General features: G+C 38.7%; 1 protein-coding gene across 4 annotated transcripts in view; it reads left to right on the top strand.

Moving 5' to 3' along the window:
• RNASEH2B (ribonuclease H2 subunit B) overlaps positions 1–16,207 on the top strand; it is a 41,951-nt gene extending 25,744 nt beyond the window's left edge. For 2 of the 4 annotated variants that reach the window (XM_064715118.1, XM_064715127.1), the window contains exons 8-11: positions 3,091–3,169; positions 3,955–3,997; positions 9,000–9,080; positions 11,020–14,340. In XM_064715118.1, the coding sequence (XP_064571188.1) occupies positions 3,091–3,169; positions 3,955–3,997; positions 9,000–9,080; positions 11,020–11,127 (311 nt within the window). In that variant the 3' untranslated portion in view covers positions 11,128–14,340. The other 2 variants (XM_064715144.1, XM_064715137.1) reach the window with 2 other exon arrangements.
• The last annotated feature ends 4,916 nt before the right edge of the window (positions 16,208–21,123 follow it).

Raw genomic sequence — 21,123 nt, forward strand, 5'->3', positions numbered from 1 at the left:
AGAAAACTAAACATCATAATGAATTCCATTTTTGTGAAGTCACATAAGTAGAGATAAAACACATGATTAGAAACTAAAATATATTGAAATTGACCTTTGCAGTAAATTTATGCCCTGTACAGAAAATTCCATATAAGTTGCGACTCTGTGCCTTGGCTTTTCCAAGTTCTTTGCTATATTCATCAGATGACAATGTAATTAACAATTACAATGGTCTCAGCTGGGGTTCTCTTAGCTTCTTCACAGTTCAAGGAGGAAACATTTTTCTCAGTGGAATATTTGCTGAAGTGCTTTGCTGAACTGAGACTGTGTTAAAGAATAGGACACATATTTGTAATGTATGAGTTCCCACCCAGTAAGTGTCTGTATTAGAACATGCTTCTTTTCATTATTATTTTTATTAGGATGCATGGAGTATTAGCATTCATAGAATTCTTCAAAATGGTGAAGGGATCTTAGGAAGTCATCATCACAGAAAAAAGGCTCCTTGTCCAAACATTACTTTATGCAACAAATGTGCAAGTTGGATGATTTTTGTGGGTGCACTGGCATTTTACCATCCTCAACCCACTACAAATGCACAAATGTGTAATTATTAAGGGCAAAATTTTGGTAATATGTGTATTAAATTATAGCAGTCCTATTACCGAAAAGTCTCGTGGGATCCTGTTTGCTTCTAATCGCCATTTTGCTGGGGAGGGCAATGTCCTGAATGTTAATGACACAAAATTCTGTAAAGAAACCTGAAAATGGACTCGGAATAAAATCTTCAAATGTTAATGAAAATTAAGAACAGTTTAGAGCAAGATGAACCAAGGCAAATTGTTTCTTATTACAAAGACAGTCAGAAGTCTTCATGCTATTGAAAATTGAGAAGAAACAAAGCAGCTTGCTCACAAAGTGGAAAATGAGCTACCAAGTCATGATATCAAAAGAAACAACATACATGAGATTTATGAGGCAAATAGACAATTTTATAGAACAGAGATTGTAATATATGGTTTTTAAAAAGAGACAAAATTGCAAAAGTTGTGACTTTAACTTCACAGTACCTTTTCACCTTTTTCCCAACCCCTACTTTTTCAAAGAAAGGGGAAAGTGTCCTGGAAACAACCATCTTGACTATGGTTAAATACTTTTTCTCTGAAATTTATAATTAAATATTTCATCTGCAGTGGGTTTTTTTCCACCCTGCTCTTTATTTGTAGTGACATGATTATAGTAGTCTTTTTTAAAACCTTGGGTTTTCATATTTGAGAGAACAGCATTGAAATTGGGAGTACTGGGGTCTAAAGTAAGTGAGTTTTGGAGGTAGTCCCACTGTATGTGGCAAGGTGTATGACAGGAAGTCAAATGGGCATTACTCAACACTTATTTCTAGTAAGACTCATTTTCTTGTCTGATTTTCACTGCTGTGACAGTGCAATTTATTTCTGTACAGAATTGTTTTCATTGGGATATTATGAAATTTCAGCACCTTAAAAATAGATGGGTATATGTAGTTAGCATCTACAGATGTTGTAGGGCAAAAATAGAGGAGGATATAATGAGAGCAAATAGGGAAGTAGGGGAGGTTTATCATATGGGACTTGACTATTTCATTCAGAAGACAAAGAAGGGGAATGTGCAATATTCCTAATGTTTGATGAAAGATTAATAACAAAGGCTGATGTAAGAACACGGACTCCATAGGAGGCAAATAGTGATGTTTTTAAATTAGTAAAGGAAGATAGTGAAGATTGCTTCAAGTCAGAAATGCAAAGGGAATGTGTTTTGTATTTAGTATGAAATAATAGCAGTTGATTTGAACTCACCATTCAGTGTCATAATGCAAAGAGCGAAATGATTGGAATATTTTTCTTATGCAGTAAATTGGACATATTAAGTGCTGAGGTGAAATTGTCTTGGGTTGGAATTATTTCGTATTCTCTCCTGATCCCAAAGTAGGCTTAGAGAGTGAAAAAACTTTGATGAATCTAGGCAGTGAAGGAAGGAGAAGTGCTGATAGGTGATAGTAGGAATTTATTATCAGTTCACCTGAAATGCGTATGCTGCTGTCAGTTTGTTAATGCTTTCTCCTTCAATGCCAGTTTGCATTGGGCTTTTCAGGTTAAAAAAAGAGAAAATGGGGAAAAAAATAAATTTATCTCTGGCACTAAAGTAATAGCTCTTTGCCGCCTTAAGGTTGGTATGCCATGTGCTTCTGAACTCTCTTAAGTGTGGAGGCATATGAGCAGATAAACTGGCCTGTTGGAGTTGGAATTCAGAAGGGAGATTTTAGCTTAATATCTGCCTGGCAAATGCTTCCTATGCATGGGTGAAGTTACTCCCTAGCAGCCTCAACAACAGCAAGTTTAAAAAATCCAGCCCATGATCAGTAAATGCTTGTGAAGAACGTGACCGGAAAAGATCTGGTTTAGGACTTTGTGTTATAAAAGGGTCACTTTTTTTCCTCAGTCTCTCAGAAGAACATTTATAGCAGGAGTGCCCTGTACTGAAAACAGCTTCTAGTAGTTCATATTTCCACAGATAATTATCCTGTCTTGCCAGTGATGTTTAGATAGGCCTTGGCATTTTCTATAAAGTACTGAAAATTAAGTACAAGACTTTGAAATAGACTCATTGTCTCATCTAATTGTTTTCAGTTGAAGCCAGAAAATGTTCTTTAGTACTGAAGCCCTTGCCAAATAATTGTAAGATCCAGATGCTTTAAAATTAATGATTGCATGTTCTGTTGAGTCAGCTTTTTACTTTTGCAGGTTTTTAAAATTTAATTTCTTCGGAAAAATACACGATATCTAGTACTCTCAGAAAGTGAACAGCTTTTGTAAAGTACATGCAGCAGATATTAATAACATGTGCTGACAAAGTGAGTGTAGTAAGTCTTTACTTTTTAAATAAACCTACGAGTGTCATATAACATAAACTACTCAAGGCAGAGAAGCATCACAGTGTATCCATTAGGAGTCTGTTGTGAGTGATTCAACCTTGTGCCTCATGGTAGCACATGCAACATGGCTAAAGCAACGTGACTTTGTAACATGAATGTTCTTTTTCTCCTCCTCCCCGCTCCCTGACCTCTTCCTGAAGACTATGTACGGTATGCCCATGGGTTAATATCAGAGTATATTCCTGAAGATCTGAGTAAGGAGTTGTTAAAATACTTGGGGTAAGTATTGTTCCAGCTGGCTTATAGCTTTACATGGCATGGATTAATGTCCATTTGGTCATTTCTGTTGAATACTGAGATTTGTTCATCAAGGCAGTGCAGTGAATGACACAATGAGATTATATTTGCCACACTTGAAACGTGAATTTTCAAATGTGGACTGTAGGTTATTTTTTGGCTTTCTGATGGTGTTAAGGACTGTGAGCTGGGGGAGATGTAATGTTAAAGTCGGATATGTCTGTTACCACTGTTGCCTGATGAAACCCTGAGTAATGTATCCTGTTTGAAAGCAAGTGGGAGCAAAATCCAAAAGAACAGTTTGTCCAGAATTGTCAAGCACAAACAGCAGAGCCAGAAATTTAGTCTTCATCCCCCCTCCTCCTTCCTTTTCCCTACTCACTCAATGCTACTTGGGTATGACTTATTTATCTCACCTGTGTTAGTTTGTATTTAAATCTGAAAGGTGAGCCAAATCCTCATCCTGGTGTTCCCTGCCAGCAGCAGACTTGGCTTGGATCATCACTGGGACTCTGCACCTACTCATCAGTTCAGTTTTGCTCAAAGGCTTCTGTTATGATGGCCTTTGGAAAAGTGTGCAGTTTGCATCCTGAAGCCCCATAGTTTCATAAGTCAGAAATACAGTCCATGAGCTGCTTTTTTTTTGAAGTGCTTGCCATGTGTGAGTAGCTGATAACCAAAGCAGCATTCATAAAGAAGGATTTCCAAACTTAAAATTGTGCAATTCATCTCTCTTAATTTTTAATTTAAAATCTTTTGTTCTGCAGGCTCCCAGAACTTAGAAGCCCAGCACCAGAGCCACCAGTGAAGGTAGGAGAACATTAAGATATTGATAGATGTGTTGTAAGTTAATTTTTCTGAGTTATTATTAAAACTGGACCAGACCAAGCACTGGGTACAATACATTAAGTAAGGTGGCCTTGTGAAAAGCCAGTCTGAAACAAGCTCAAGAAATTTACCAGGTAACTCATATTTTTAATAAGGAATATTTTGGTTGGTTTTCCTGCTTAAAAAGGGGAGGGAAAAAGACATATTTTATGGTTTTGGTCAGCAGTCTTTTTCATACGTGTTTTGCTTATTTAGTTTTATTGAGGTTGATGGGACAATATGACCTCATAGGTTTTCTTTCATATATAATTTATGAGGACCCTGAAAGGGACCTCCTGGGTCAGAGATTCCCAGACAACCATGTTGAATAATCTCTCATACACTGACCATTCTTCACTGTAAGTCTCATTAGGATTTTTTATTTCCATTACTTCTCTTGGAAGAGTGTTCTATAACCTCATTCCTCTGATGCTCAGAAACCTTTCTGTAAATTCCACCTTGAATTTATTCATGGCCAATTTATTCCCCTGCCCTTTTGTGCTAACTTTATCATTGTTTTTTGAAATTGAAATGGCTCCTTTCCCTCCCTAACATTAGTTCTTTCAGTGTGTAAAGGGAAAACATATATGCTTTGTGTTTTCATTTTGAGAAGCCAATTTGGTTGTGTGAGATGGGTTCTCCATTCCCTCATTGTGGAAGCATTTCTTTACACCTATTCCAAGATGAATTCAATTGTTTCAAAGCAGGTGACCAGAAAAATGTGTAATTATTTCTGATAAAACCTTTACTCATACAATATGATGGCATTCTTCCCTTCTTGTCTTAACTAGAAATACTTTGTCCCATTACAGACTAGAATCCCATTTCCCTCTGTTGGTGTGTGATCAGATAACTCTCTGTTGTGCTGTGAATAGTTAAGACACACAGTTGGTTTGTTTTTTTCCACTGCAGTTTCTACTTGATCAGTTCTCAGATTTATAAGAAATTCAAGCAGTTAGTTTCTGTGTACATGACCTTTTGCTTCTTCTGTACATTTAATCTGGTTTTAATGTTTCCAGTCTTGAAGGTTCTCTGACTTTTTTACACAGTGTTAAAAGCTCTTTAGGTGTTCATAATGCTACTCGGTGGTGTACATTTGGCAAATGATAACATTGTAATATTATCTTTAATTAGTAATTAACTAGTAATCTCCATCTGATCCAATGGCATCCCTTTCTGCATTATTTGCCTTTGTTTCCCTCTTCCCCAGTTTCTCACCTACCTTAAACTTCTTATGCAGTATTTGTTTTCTGTAATTTCAGCTGCTTAAGTGGCACCATGTCAAGTCCTCTGGCAATCCCTCACATTTTGTCGCCAAAAAATGTGTTATATTTGAGAAAATAAAGGCAACTTAGTAGGCATTACCTTGTTTTGATTTTAGGCTGAGACATACTGAGAGCGTTGGGGCTGTTCAGCCTGGAGAAGAGAAGGCTCCAGGGAGATCTTAGAGCACCTTCCAGTACCTTAAGGGGGCTACGGGAGAGCTGGCAAGAAACTTTTTACAAGGGCATGTGGTGACAGGACAAGGGGCAATGACCTTAAGCTGAGAGAGAGTGTAGGTTTAAATTAGATGTGAAGGTGGTGAGGCAGTGGAACAGGCTGCCCAGACATGTGAGCTCCCATCCCTGGCAGTGTTCAAGGCCAGGCTGGATGGGGCTCTGTGCCACCTGGTCTAGTGGAAGGTGTTGCTGCCATGGCAGGAGGGTTGGAATTAGATGATCTTAGGTCCCTTTAAACCCAAACCACTCTATGATTCTGTGTTTCATTTACTCTTCAATTATTCTTCCTTCTTTCACTTTTTTCCCCACTCTCTTCTCCTGAGTCCTACTATCACTTTTTCTCCCTTCTTATATTAAAGATGGGTCTGTGGCTGTTCTGCACTATGGTCCCTTCCTGACAGAATATACATCAGGTTCTGGCTCTCATCTTGTAGCTTCTGATGTGGTCTTCCAACCAGATCAATATACTGAGTTTTACTTCTGTCTTGAATAGAGTGATTTCTATTCTTTCTTCTGTCCCTGTGCTTAACCTCTTCATTTTTATTGAAAATTATTTACTGAGGCAAAAGAGTTCTTCCATTTTGGGTCCACACATAGGTTAACTTTAATATCTATCCAATCCCTACAGTACAGCAGCTTCACTTTCTCTTTTTTAATTCCCTTTTTGCCTCTGTGGCTAAACAACCTTGTACTGTTTGTTTTAATTTCCTTTCCAAGGTCTAACTCAGCTTGACTTTTTGGCAGTTCTCACTTAGTCCCAGGATTACCTGACCCCTAAACCAATCTTTTTTTTAATATTTCCTTTTCCCCAGTCTTTTTTCCCCCCATTCATTAGAGACTTCTGCTTACACCTAGTGTCAGTTGGATTTTTTGGAGGATGAATGGGGGGTGGTGGAATGTGTGTGCATCTGTGTGAGCAAGGAGCCACATTTATAGTGTTTAGTCTGAAGAGCATTTTCCTCCAAGATTTTCACCTTGTTTGAAGTCGAAGATCCAAAATCACTTCTTCAGTCTTTTTCTTTTACCTTCCAAATGTCTTCCTCACACATCAAGTCCCTTTGCTTTGCCTCAGACAAGTAAGGCTTATGGTTTGCAAAGTTTGCCCCCTAGAACCAATAACCCCACTTTGGATAATCCTTTCCATTTACTTTAAACTGGGCAGCCCATGTCTGCTGAAACGAGATTACCTATAGTGCTGGCCTTTCCTGCAATGTCCCTGCTACTTACTGAAACAAAGTCTAAAAAACCCCTCAGTTCTGGCTCCTTCAGTGACTATTCTGTTTAGCAGCATGTCAGCTAGCACATAGAGGAATAATTGAGCCCTACTGTTATTAATAGCATTTGTTCTCCAATGGATATCCAGAGATATGTTATTTCCATGTGGCTGGACAGTTGTTCTGGCTGCACAGTTACTTGGCCCTTTGATTCAGTTAAGAATTATCTTTATGTGTTGTAAGAAATATTAAGTACACATCAGGAGCCAATTGATAGTCATTAGCTATATAAGCATGTTAAAACAACTGTATTAAACTGCATGTGATGTACATTCCATATTGTGTACGAATAGCTCTTATACCGTTGGGATAGTTCTGAGAATCTATTTTTAAAAACAGTTTTATTTCAGCAGTTTGGTTGCAGAGGAAATGAGGCTTAGAACTGTTCAGTTGTTGGGTAGCGAGACCTTGCTGAGGATTTGATTAATTTCCAGAGCACTGACCAGGGTGTGTATGATGTTTCTGTGTTTAAGTCCTTGCAACTTCAGAGATTAAAACACTCCTTTATTTCACAATCTCAGAGGAGCAAGGTAGGCTTATACATGGAAACTTCGTCTCCTTCAGACTGTTTCTAATCACTTGTGTTGACATTTCTCTTCATGAGGACAAGGTGTATTATCAGACATAATATATGATTATTCCAAAATAAGGTTCTAACATGCATTTCCTGTTTTGGAAAAATAATTGCATGTTTGTAAATTACATTTAACTGTGAAGGGAGGAAAGATGTAGAAACTTCAGTGATCAGCCGAAAAGCAATGACACATTCTCTTTCTTGAACAAGAACAAGCTGGGTGCAGCCTGGTCTTTGTGATTTAATAATTAAATCAAAATTGCATGTTCTTTGTATTAATTGTAAGCCGTTGATCTTGTGTTGTAATCATCACAGTGTCCAGTTTGTCAGCACAGGGAGTCTGGCTATTGGCAGATGATGAGAGACATTTACAAAGAATATGTAGGCTTTGCTACAACTAAACAGCAAATGTTTTGCTGAAATGCAAACATTTTTGTTATGAGTTTTAAAAACTTGTTTATCAGATTCCAAAAAGAGGAGAAAAGTAATTCTTCATTAGATTGTCATTTGAAAATGTAATCACAGCACAGTAAACAGCCTCCTAAAGAGGCTGATCCAGATTCCATTGAAATCAGAAGAAAAGGCTTCAGTTGGATCTGGTTCTAAGAGCTGAGAAATCTAGGCTGCAGACCTGACTTCTGTGCCAAACAGAGAGAGGGAGGGGAAGAGAGAGAGAGAGAGAGATATCAGAAGCACCATAAACAAAATGAATAAAACAGGATCTTAAAATGTATGGTACCATCCAAGTTGCTTGCAAAATCACTCTCTTTGGCACAAAAGCTGGGAAGTCCATGGTCTAGATTTCACAGGATATTAAGGACAGGGTAGTAATATCAGATATATAATAATAATAAAAATACAGTGTTGTAAAATACTACATACTTTTTTTTCCCTTTTGGAAACATACCAGAATGTTTTCACCTTTAAACTAAACACATGCTCACAGTTTATGGAAAGAAATATTCATTTTTACTGCCTGATCATGTGGAGTGCTTAGAATCGTTCACGTGCATTATTTCTGAAGTTAGAAGTCACACAGCACATGCAGTCAAACTTCCATAATATACTGTTGGATTCAAGTGATAAATGAGCTATGGCAGTGTTTCACTCTTGCCAGCCTGTAGAAGCTAATTAATTCTAAAGGTTGTGAACAGACAACAGACTAAATGATGATCCACATGTGCTGGCAGATAGATACAACACTGGAGGTGCTGCACAGGTCCATGAGATCATAAGCACCACAGTTCCTTGACTGTCAGGCACTGACTTCCAACAGCTGCTCCAGAAAGCTCTCTAAATAGACTGACACCAAAGTCACAATCATGGCTGATTTCTAGCAGTCATTCGTCAGAAGGCTAGGAAGAAAATGCTTCCCCTGACACTGAATGCTCTCTTCTGAATGCTGTAAGGATGGTTTATATTCACATGTAGAGAAGAGGATTGCAGACAGAAATCTTCCACTCTTGCTGCAGATTCTTCAGTTGATTGCCAGTCCTGTTTTGGTGCTATGGTTACGTTTAAAGCCAAAGCTTTGAACTTCCCTGTGTGTACATCATAAAAGTGGTTGACAGAGCAACTTCCTCACTCTAACATTTCAGAAAAGGAAATTGTCAGATGTCCCTGTGGAACCACAAGAAGACTATACTAAATTTAACAGTGACAATCTGAAAACCAAGAAGGTAAGCAAGCCTTGCATTCATACATGTTTTGTTGAAGTGTAGATGAATAGCAAATACTAGCACAGAGTGCATAACTTTCTCCTTCAAAACACATCACTAATACAAAACAAATACAAAATTGTCTGACATCTGTAATTATATCTCTTTGAACTTTTCTTTCAGGTTTAATGTGACAGTTTTAATTTCGTATTCTGAACTGTTTTGTACTACTGCTGCCAGGCTGTATTTCACCAGTTAACATTCCAGTGAGCCTCACAGACTCAGACACGTGTTAAGGTGTTTGGCTAATGTTTGCAAAGCTCGTTGAGATCTTTAGATGAGAAATCCTGTGGCTTAGTGATAGCAACTGGTAAATTTCAGTTACTCAAAAAAGAAATGAAGATGGCAGCATTTACTTAAATTCCAAGGGATGCTAGGACAGGCTTTATTTTTACCTAGAAATATTGCTTGTGCACTTACTTATGTCAACTTAATGAAGTTAAGTCAACACAGAACTTACTGATTGCCAGCTCCAACGCATGTTTGGAGGCCAATCCAAATCTGAGTCCAGCGGTGCCTGCCACTGTACTATTCCTAGGAGAGCAACAGAGATGTGAAAAGAAATAGATCCTGTCTGTGTCTGCCAAAGCTTTGAGGCTTGTACTGGCTTATTTCTCTGAACATTGAAAGAAAATGAATCTTCCTCCAATCCGTGGGGAACTGAGAAGGCCCGCTGTGCTGGTCTTGTGACCTTCAGTCTAATGCTGACTACTCGTTATCCCTTTACAAAGAGAAGCAGCTGGTGACAGATGCATTCCTTCCTCTCCCCAAAACCCCAGATTTTTTTTTTTTACTCATTGCACATTCTAGTTTGGAAGTAGGAGGATTGCCCCCTAAGTGAAGGTGATAAATAGTTTAAATATCATGCTTCCCCCCTCCCCACATTATATGCTTTTGAACTTAGCATAATGATAGAAGTAAACTGAGGAGAGATAATTCATTTTAACATTAAATAAGATTTACTTCTGAAGTAATAATGCACATTGATGAGAGAATCTGGGAAAGAAAAGATAGCCCTTGGACTCTGTACAGTATACTACTCTTTTTAAAATACTTTGGCAGTGGTTTTATTTGTAGAGTAACACAGACAATCTTACAGTTGTTGCCTATCTCCATCATATCCATAACCATCTAGCTGATCCCTAGTACTGTAATTGGGAAGTCCTGCAGACTGAGGAGTATCATAAGGAAAGGTCAATGCAAAGTTTTCTTAATAGGGAAAGCAGCTAGAGATTTAAAACATAACGCTTTAAAATACAAGAAAGAAAAGAGGTTGGCTCTATAAAATGTGGTTCATAAAATGTGTTTTAGGCATAGAAGTCTGGGAAGTTGTCCCAGTGGCCTCAAAAGTGCTTTGGAAACGTTAGTTACCTTTTTCATTCCTAGTTCTTAATCCCTTTTCCCTTTATTTCACTGTGCATAGTCTTTGATAGTAAATCAGTGTGAATTATTCATCATCCGTAATGCAGGTCTGTAATTCAGCCTGCTGACAGCATAATCATGAGATTGAGTCGGAGGGTACAGAATGCGTCTGTTCTATTGCATGCATTATTCCTATTAATGTACACTCAGGGATTATCCCAAAGTAAACGTTTGATTTGGGATACCTCGTCCTGCAGAAAGGAGAGATGTTTCACCTCCTTCTCCTTGTAGTTGGTTTTCTGTCTTTGTTTGAGGTTAAGTAATTCAAGACAAGTATTCTTCAGTTTGAATAATCTCAAATTTGTTTTTTAATATTTTTCTCCTACTATTCAAAGCCTGCATCACATTATCCTTACAACCGTATACTAAAAAAACAATTCAACTTATTGTTTGACTTCTGTATTTAGGAGTTTGAAGCATCTATTTCCCCCCTATGGAGTTGCTGTTTAACTGTTTCTGTTTATCATTTCACTCACAGGCAAACACCAAGATGTCTGCAGCACAGAAGGCTCTGGCCAAAGTTGATAAGAGTGGAATGAAATCCATTTCTGCTTTCTTCAGCTCCAAACCTAAAACATCAAAATGAAGACCTATTCTTTAAAGAATTTCATACAATGGTTATTTTTATGTTAAGCTAAAGAAGTCTCCGGGAGTTTTTTGTTAGTATAGTGTATGCAGGGCATGTCTGGGTACGAGTGTGATGGAGAGGTCTGTCAGCTGGCTGGGCACAGAGCTGCTGGTCCTTAGTGAGGCAAGGCAGTACCATGATATCTGATTTTCCAGCCTGGATTGAGAAGATGGCTCAGCTGCATTAACATGGTGCTGTGAGCTAGAAGCAAGGCTTAGCAGGGTACTAGACTGTGCTGCTGCTCCTTCTAGCGCAAGCCCAGTAAAGCCCACCATGGAGTTTTCTCCATTACACTTCATTCTAGGTCAAAAACTTGTCCACCTTTGATGATTTTTTTTCTTAAATTCATAAGGAGCGTTATTTTTTTAAAACTTTCTGAAGTTTTTTACCCAGTGTTGCATCAGAGTAGGATGGCATCATTGCATTTTTATTTTGACCCAAATGTAAGCGTTGATGTAAGGGTTGTCACTGGTGGTATTTTATCGAGGCAAGGATACTCTCTGTATTGGGATTTGGGGCGTTTTCAATATGCTGGAAACAAATGGCAATGAATGTCAGTGTACATGTAATGCAATAAAGTGCTTTGTGTAACAAACTTGTGCTTGCTGTATTTGCTGTATGCTTCAAAAGCTAGGTTGTGTTTCAGCACATTTTTTAAGTGCTTTTGGTATTTTCCTGTATATAAATTTTAATCCTTAAAGAGTTCTGGCATCTCTTTGGCTTTACGTGATAAATCTCTTAGCGCATAGCAATATAGGGGTATTTTTATGTTTAGTTCCAAGGTCAAGAGGTCCTTACAAAAATAATCAGGGAAAAATTGATTTAAAGGCAAGAATGGGTGGGGTTTTTTTAAGAAGCCTGTTTGGCATTGGATTCAAAAGCTTAAGTATGAGTGTCTTAGATAAGGTTTAGTTTTACAAAGTTTTGCACAAGGTAGGACTGTTACTTAAAATGCACTATCCACTCTTTTCTATGTTCTTTCATCATTACAGACTATTCCTGTATATTTAGAGGGATAGCTGATGATGTGGCTTCCCTCAGTCTCAGAATTGAAAAAGAGATGGAGTCATTGGGATCATTTGTACCGATCTAGCCAATTCTGCACAATAATCAATGTCATCCATCAGTTGTTGCACTGAGTCATTACTGTAGATCAGCTACGATGTTTGTTTTTGAATGACACTCTTAAAACACATCAGTCTTTGCTACTTCAGCTCAGTAAAGAATCTGCTTGTATCCCTTGATCATGCAAGTTTTAGAGAAATTAGGCATTTCCCCTTTTTGAGTAACTATGCCATTTTTCCACTTCAAACTTATTTGCTGTCATTTACAACCCTTGGATTACGATGGTGTCTGTTAGGTTAAAAAGCTCTGTAGCACTCTATTCCAGCCAGAAATGAAAGAGAAGTCTTGCCATGTGTTCTGTGCAGTTTTGTAGTTCTTGTTGGGTTTTGTGTGCTTTTCAAACTGATGTTTTTTACAAAGTATCAGATGTAGTTTGCAAATGCACAGAGGGTCAGCATGGCTGGAATTCCAGATAGAGGAAAATACTTGGAAATCTACAGAATTATTATCTCTGATAATAAATAGCATTTGATGACCCCAGAACAAGCAATAGTGGTTGTGAACTGGAAGGGTTAAATTCCAGAAAACATTCAACCTCCCATATTCATGTGAGTAGAATCATGGGATGCCAAAGTGATGGCAATTTTGAAAAACACCCATCAAAAATGTAGGATGATGCTATGGGAAAAAAGGAAAGGGAAATATCAGGCACATTCTGCTGGGTTAAGGGAGAAGTTCTGTGCAGTAAGCAACTAGTTAGGGAGTGTTTTTGTAGAAAAAAGGAGTTTTGTATCTATTAATGAAAAGCCAGTTCTAGAAAATGCTGAGAAAGCAGACAAGCATGGGATGGGTTCTTGTTGGAAAACCAGGAATGGGAGAGGATTATGTTCAAAACGGGAACTATGGGGCAGAACAGATACATGGTAGAAGCTCTTCTGAATATTTAAAAATGCTAGTTTTAGGAATTTGGATTTTAACAGTTCAAAAATTTTGTGAAATAAACTTTCCAAGCACGCCTTTTCATTGACTGAGCTGTTCAAGAACCTTCTATGAAAAAGTCCCAGTTTCTCTGGTCAGAATTTGGGACAGAGAGAGAACAAATGTGATACAGATGAGAGGCCTTTGTGCTGACCTTCTGGTACTTCTCAGGTACCAGATTTCATTTTTTCTTGCTCTATGCATGCCGTTCACATCTGCTGCTGTGCTCAAGGACTGAGTCTAGAGTTCTTCTTCTGTGCAGGGATGCATTTTGCTTTAGTGCCACATCTCGACTTCAGCTGTCAGCTATGCTGTAACTTACCATAATAGTAATTTTATTAGTGACTGTACTTTTGGTTAAGCACGAATTTATGCATGACAAGAAAAATAAGCCATTTCCAAAAACCATTAGAACTTTCACATGAAAACAAAAACTTTTCCCTTTAGGAAAGCAAGAAGTACATTTAGTAAGTTTGAAACTTCCTCGACATGTATCTGTAAGAAGTTATGAAGAGCATAAGGTGCCAAGTGCATAAAACAATATTTCCTACCACAATAAGGATTTAAATATAGTTACCCTGCTTGGCCAGCAGTAGCAGTAGATCATTATGAAGTGTTTCTTTGCTATTTCTTCTTTGGTTAGCATAGCATAGAGCAACATGCCAGGGCTGTTATAGAAATGTGGTTTTACTTTATTTCTTTTTCTGGGTTAACATGACATCTCTACATGTTCATGTAAATATCTAATGAGCTGTGATGATTTTATAGTTGTTTATCTGGGATTAAACGGCTCTCACATTTTCACTTTTTTGGACTTTGCATAGAAAATGGATTGACATCAGTGGGCATGGAAAACATGGAAATTCAAGCACTGACTTAGGGATATTTAAGGGTCAAACTGGCACATCATTTTCAGTCTTAAGTAATAAACTTAGTTCTATTTGTAGAAGTGATTGGTGATTTGAATATTTTTCAGTGGAAGAGGTGGTATAGTTGGCAGAGCTTGCATTCAGATCTGAAATCTGGAAGGGTTCAGTGTGCTTGTTTTCAGGTGTTCAATTGCATCTGACGTGATGTTTATTGAGGCAAAATTAAATGCATGGATGGTTATTTGAATAAAGTAATGTTTTTGATTAGGGTTTTCTCTTTACTTTGTAGATGCCTGAGAAAAGACATGCAAAGAAGAAATGAAAGGAGCTTAAGAAGACTCACTTGTATTATTGTAACTCTCCATAATCACAAAGCTGCTTTTGATGGCTTCTTTTACGCACTTTCTGAAAAATAAATGTTTGACATCGGACATGCCCCGTTCCAAGAAATAGCAAATCTCAGCAGATTAGCATTGTTAAATATGCGGTGTGTTAAACATACTCTGCTTCAAATTTTATAGCTCACACACGATTGGTCTATCGGGCCCTTCCAGGAAAGCACTTACGAGCATGCCTAATGTTAAGCACATGAGCAGTGATCCTCAAGTCAGCCGTGTTGTTCGTGTGGGTAAGTGCTTTGCTGGATCAGTGCCTGCAGCCCTGTTAGGTGCTGAGCATCCTGATCCATATCCAGCAAAGCACTTACGTCCATGCTTATCTTGAAGTGGAAGAGCCAGTCTAATATTTGTGCATTAGTGTTCACCATAAAATCTCTCTTGGCACAATGACTCATATGCTTAATATTAAGCACCTGCCCAAGTATTTTGCAAGATCAGACCAACTGCATCCTTGAGCAAGTCTTAAATACTTGATCTTCTATGTTTTGTACTCATTTTTTAATAGAATGTGTGCTTTTAGTGACTGTAATTACAAGTTTTAGAAGCTGTGTAGCAAAATATGTTTGTATAGCATGTTTTATGCAATTTCTTCTTTCTTTTTCAAAAGTCCAATGTTCAGTCAAAAAATCAACCAAAATGGGAAAAAACCCAATATCGACTCTTTATAGGACATTTACATTTCTAAAAGTAATTTCACTGAGTTTGATTTACATTATTTTGTCCAACGCTGACCAGTTTTACAGCTAGCTCAGGTTGTGTGGACAGTGTGACTCTTAAGTGCTAATGCTTCAAGTTGGTTGTATGTTCAGAAGGACTGATGGAGAAGCTGTATTTTTTTATTTTACTTCTTTTATTCTAAGGGACTGAATCCTTACAAACGTATATAAAATAACATGTACATTTTGTGTTAAGAACTAAACCAAAACCTATGTAATTTTTCAGGTTAAAAAAAAAGACCTAATTATCCTTTATTTTCTGTGGAGTGAGCTTCAACCAAAATGTCAGCCTGAGTCTACATAAAACATGCAGAAAGTGGATGCTAATGAGATCCTGAAGTGATTTGTGTCATATGCAGTCTGATGTTTTTGACTTAAATACCTGTATATCAAACCACTGTTAATATATAACTCCTTGCTGAAGAACTTTTTAAAGTTAGTAATTGACAGGATTTTGAACAGAATTAATTTTACTTCTGTAAATTCCAGCTGTGACAGTTCACAGATGCCTACAGCAAATAACCAAAATGCTTGGTAAAGCTTGAATGTATTTTAAGTGTTCTAGATAAAATGTAAAGAAGTATTTTACATCAACACTAGCAAATTTTGCCTAACTTTGAGTAAAGAAGAGCTCCAATAAGAGTTTATTTTGACCTTGCTGGAAGTTAAATTCCAGGACAGAGGCAATAGCTTATTCAACTTTCTTTTCAACTGATTCTGCTCATCTCTGTTTCAGAATATGAAAAACCTGAACTATTCACTATTTAGAAATCATATATGAAAGGAAATGTAATCTGAATGCCTGTTTTAGGAATTTGCACTGAATTATTTTTTTTAGTCTGGTGAAGCAATGTGCACTTTCTCTTTTTAAGGAAAAATAATTTTTTAACATCGTTTTTAGGAATACAGCAAGATTATTATATGGGTCCAAAATGAAATTTCTATTTTTCTAGCTTACATTAAAAAATGTTTGATGTATGAATTAAGATGATATATTTCAGTATATGGTTCCCTATTTTGTAAGATTTTATTTTTAATATATGTGCAAGAAATAAATAAATGCCTTTGGAATATTTTGCTGATTATTTCTTCACTAGTATCACAGAGGAATGCAAAGAAGAATGCGGTGCAGTCAGGCTGCTGATGCTGTTACCCTCCACAGGGTATTCAGTAATTCTTGGACTGAGTTGGAGGAAATAATGAGTCCTGATATAAATACAAATCTAAAAGTTCATTTAGACAGATTCAGTGATGCAATTAGGCTAATCCCTGAGGACCTTACTGTACAGGTTTGCTAAAGAGATCCCATCTCTGTCTACATACAGTTGCTGGCCTGCACACTCTGGACATTTTCATTTTTGTGAAGATGGTGGTAGATCTTTGAGTGTTGGTGGATGGGATGAAGAGAGTGGAGGTGAAGGGAATGATGTGATTATTTGTGTGACTTTTTACGTGCTTTGCATTCTTTGCCATCACATACGTGATACATCAGTGCTGCATCACAGACTGACACAGAACTGATAAACAATTATTTTCCATGGTTTTTAAGAGCAGACAGGTAATAAAGCACAGAGGAAAAGCTGTTCCTCCGCCAAACATTATCCTGGTATCACCCTGATATTGTAAGTGCTGACATGAGGTTTCAAGGCTGTTAGGATAGTTACAGTCATTGCATTTATAACATCCAGACAACAAGGGACAAAGCAAAGATGATGGATATTTTATTTGACTGCCAAGTTTGTTTATTGATATTAATGAACAAAAAAAGAAAAGAAGTAAGGCTTGTACCATTTCATATACCCATCGCTCACCAAGACTTATCTGAAGAAAGAGAAGTACCAGTGCTAACAACAAAGCAATGGTATGGCATCTATTTAAATATGAAGTAGCCTTTACATTTCTTAGTTCAATGAAGTCACCTTGCAAGGCATTGCTAAGACTAAGGAAAACAGCACATTGCTTTACATTCTTGAAGAGCTTCAATAGCTCAAGTGTCCAAGCTGAGCTCTCTAGTACCCTCTCTGTGCACAACTGTTGTCTTTTAGGGTCTGTCACATTGCAAATTGCGCTAATTTTTCCAAAGCTCCCTTTTAAAACGCATTGCATACCCTGAGACAGTTGCAAAGCAAGCAATGGTGTGTCAGGTAAAACAATGCCCCTGTGAGGCTCATCAGTTTTTAAAAGGGGAAGCTAATAGGAAGATGAATAGTTCTGCTTTAAAATTCAGCTTCTGATTTGGGATTATGGTCATTGTTTTGTTCATCCTTTGTTTTTTCAATCTGAGGACCTGATTCTTTTTCAGAAGGTGCTAATTTGTTATAGTCTCACCTCCCCTTGCCTTCAGGCCAATTGAGCAAGTTGTTTCAGAACAGGAATCCACATTCATGAGGGCAGGCAAAATCAAAACTCTCTGCAGTCCTGGTTGTGCATAGACTCATCACTACTTTCTCTTGAATTCCTTGTGCAAGCTGGCATTGCTACAGGTTCTTCCAAAACAGTTGAGTTGATTCAATAGGGGTGAAAGTGAAAAACCCCAACCTGATGTACTTTCTTCTCTTATAGTTAATCCTACTCTAGAGAAACTGAGCAGAAAGGTTAAAGAGACAACAATAAGGATGGAATTAAGAAGGCAGAAAAGCTGGCTCAAATACAAAAGGCAGTGTTGAAAATGAAGGAAAAGTAGGCAGAGGAAGGAAATAGTGGCAAACGAACTGTTGAATTGAAAGTGGAAAAAGACCACAGTAAGTCTGAACATGAAGAAAGCAACAACAATGCTGACACAAGTGAAAAAGACTATATTTAATTTCTGCTGAATTTCTCTACCTTTATTGGCATCAGTCATGGTATGGTCTCGCCAAGGATCTGGTGCCACTTGAGTGGGCATGCTGGTTACAGAGATTGGGCTGCTGTTATCAGCAGTGGGAATTGCTGCTGCACCTCTTCTCTAGATGCAGATGGAGCAGCACTGAGCTCAGTCCTGCTGTTCCTTCCATATGAGGTAGACCCCCAGGTGTCATGCCCTTTGCAGAGCTCACATCATCTCCAGACAGCAGCAGATAGCACTGGGTGGCTTGTGTGGTATCTGCAACTCCTTACATGTGTTTCACCCTTCTTCTGACTTCAATTTCCTCCCCCAGTGTCATGTCCTGTCACATCATCTCTTGATGGTGCAGCCACTGGACCACGCCCTTTCTTGTATTTCAGAATATCTTGGTGCCACCAGTGCCTGAAGGCTCCTAATGAGTGAGTACCACTTGCATCAGCTACTGATGCTGCAGAGCCACATTGCCAAAAGAGAATTGTCTGTGTCTTCCTGTAGAGTCGCATGGAAAAGTGTCCTGGTTTAGGGCAAATTTTGGGAGGAAACCTCCAAATGGGGTGCCTCTAGAAAAGCAAATTCAAGCAACCCCTCCCCCAGCTGAGGGGTTCAGGAAAAGATTTTCTTGGAGAAAAGTGGAAAAAACTGTTTATTTAACTAGCAGAGTATTCACAGGCATAAAAAAATGGATAATATTAAGCAGTATAACTTCTTGCTGTTTTGAAGGTATGGGAAACTCAGAAAGTTCTTTTTGTGGCTTGTAGCTCGGCTCACTCTGACTCTTGTCAGTCCCTCTGGCACTGGAAAGCAGCATCACACGTCCTGGTGGGCCACAGGTGTGAGCTCCAAGTTTTTCTGAGTTTTCTGTCCAGAGCAGATTTGAACAGTTCCAAGAAAAAGAAAAAAACACAGTCTGGGTAACTTCTCTGCCTCAATTTACTGGAAAAAAAACCCAAGCAAAAATGCAAAGGAGAGCTCTCTCCCACTGTCTGTCCATGCTGCAGGTAACACAGTCCAGGAGAAGAAGCAAGTGCAGTCCCTGATAACAAACTCTGTGCCTCTTCTCTCCCCCCTTCACTCTCAGAACCAGTCTTAAAGGTGCAGAACTTAATATCCAGCATAAACAGAACAAACAACTGGGGATACAAGCACCATAAAGTCATCCCAGGTCATTAAGACAAGGGGTAACAAGCATAAGTTGTACTGGGAGAGCTTTTTTCTTGACATAAAAGAAATTGTTCATGTTAGGAACAATCATTCACTGGAACAACCTTTCATGAGTTGTGGTGGAGTCCCTATCACTGGAGGTTTTCAAGATGCCGTTGGACAGGATGCTAGATAATCTCATCTAGGCTCTTCTTCCATGAATGGTTGGACCAGATGATGTTTTGAAGTCCCTTCCAACATGGGCTGTTCTATAATTCTGTGAAATATGTAATGAATGTGCCACCACAGAATTGCAGCAAGAGTGAGTGCTATGTACGTTTTTCCCAGCCCATTGTTTAGACAGTGCAGCTTTGACAGAGAGGATACCTTCAGGGAGGATTATTTGCTGTGGTTTTTATTCCCAAGGCAAGTTGTCCCTGTATGCACATGCCTGACTTGAGCATTTCCCTTCCAGGACTATTGGTTAGTGACAAACAGTATGGGCCAAATGCTCTACAGAGATAAGAGGGTTTTGTTGTTGGCTTGTTTTGCAGGAAAATATAGGGGGAAAAAAGGCTCAAAGGCTGCCCAGCAGGGTTGTAGGGTCTCCCACTGTGGAGGTATTCAAAACCTACCTGCATGCATGCCTGTGTAACCTGCTCCACGTGACCCTGTCTGAACAGGGAAGCTGGACTAAATTATCTCCAAAGGGCCCTTCCAACCCAAACGATTCTCTCACTCTGATAAGCTTGGAAATAAAGGAGTGGAGGTGGGAAGGGCAGAGAGAAAAGAGAGCTTGAATAGCACAGGGAAGCAAAGAGGACCATGGATCAGCACTTTTCCATGCTCTCATTTTATCTGGAAGTTGTGCCTTAAAATTCTTCTTTACTTGTGCCAGTGGTATGTGTAAACCACTAGGCAGCAGGCAACTACTAAAAAGCAGTAACTCATTAGAATGGACACGCTACTCCACGACAAGAAGAAAATGTTACTGGACCCTTTTAAGAGAAAACCACTATAGAAATGAGTTTGCCAGTAGCACTTGCAAGGATCAGAAAGATTCTTGGTGCAGTTTGCCAGGGCCTTTTTCAGCAGTTCTTCATAGAAAACTGTTTATTTTTACAGTGTACAAAAGAGTCCTACTTGACTTTGAAGCCACTGAGAGATGAGGTATCTGTCCCAGTGGGCTTACAGAATAACTACAAACAGTGACATTCTCAGATGTCCTCATACTTGTGTCCATGTGTTCTGTTCCATGTGTGTGTGAGTATTTTCAACTCTGCCAAAGTGTAACCACACAAATTCTATTGGACAGAAAGGGAGTGGTGCATCTGAATTCTGCCCGGGGGTTTGGAAGCACTGAGCTTAAACTAACAGTGTGTATAAACAGTTTGTTTTTTGGTTGACAAGATCTAAGCCATTATGCTCACAATACCTGGTCTCCATGAGTGAAGGGAAGAGCTTGGGAAGGAAAAGAGCTTCAATGGGTAAACACCTGGCTGCACATCTGGTGTCAACAGGAATCAGGCACTGACAACTATGGAACTCAGTTTGAGGACTGAGACCTGCTAGGAACAGGTGGGACCCGTCTGACAAAGTGGGGAGTTTGCCCAAGTGGAGAGTTGTGACAGATTGATACAAGCTCAGGAACAAAGCAGGGAAGATGCTGAGAGGGATTATTGTCTGTGTGAAGGGACCCTTTGGATGTATGGAGCTCCTCTATGGAAGAGATGGGCTTGTTCTCTTCCTCCTTTGTGAGGTGGAGAACATAGCCACCATCTGTACTCCACGTTGTCACTTTTCAGGGGGGAAATTTGAGTAGATTGGAGTCTTTCATTCAAAATCTGGATCCTCTTCAGGATTTTGCAATTTAATAGCCAGGAATCACATTCTCCCTACTGGCCACAGTATAGTGGATGGTGAGGGTGGTCCATCAGGAGAACACTGAGCCCACATCACACCTT

The sequence above is a fragment of the Zonotrichia leucophrys genome, chromosome 1 (assembly GCF_028769735.1).
Source record: "Zonotrichia leucophrys gambelii isolate GWCS_2022_RI chromosome 1, RI_Zleu_2.0, whole genome shotgun sequence".
In the NCBI taxonomy this organism is placed as follows: Eukaryota; Metazoa; Chordata; class Aves; order Passeriformes; family Passerellidae; genus Zonotrichia; species Zonotrichia leucophrys.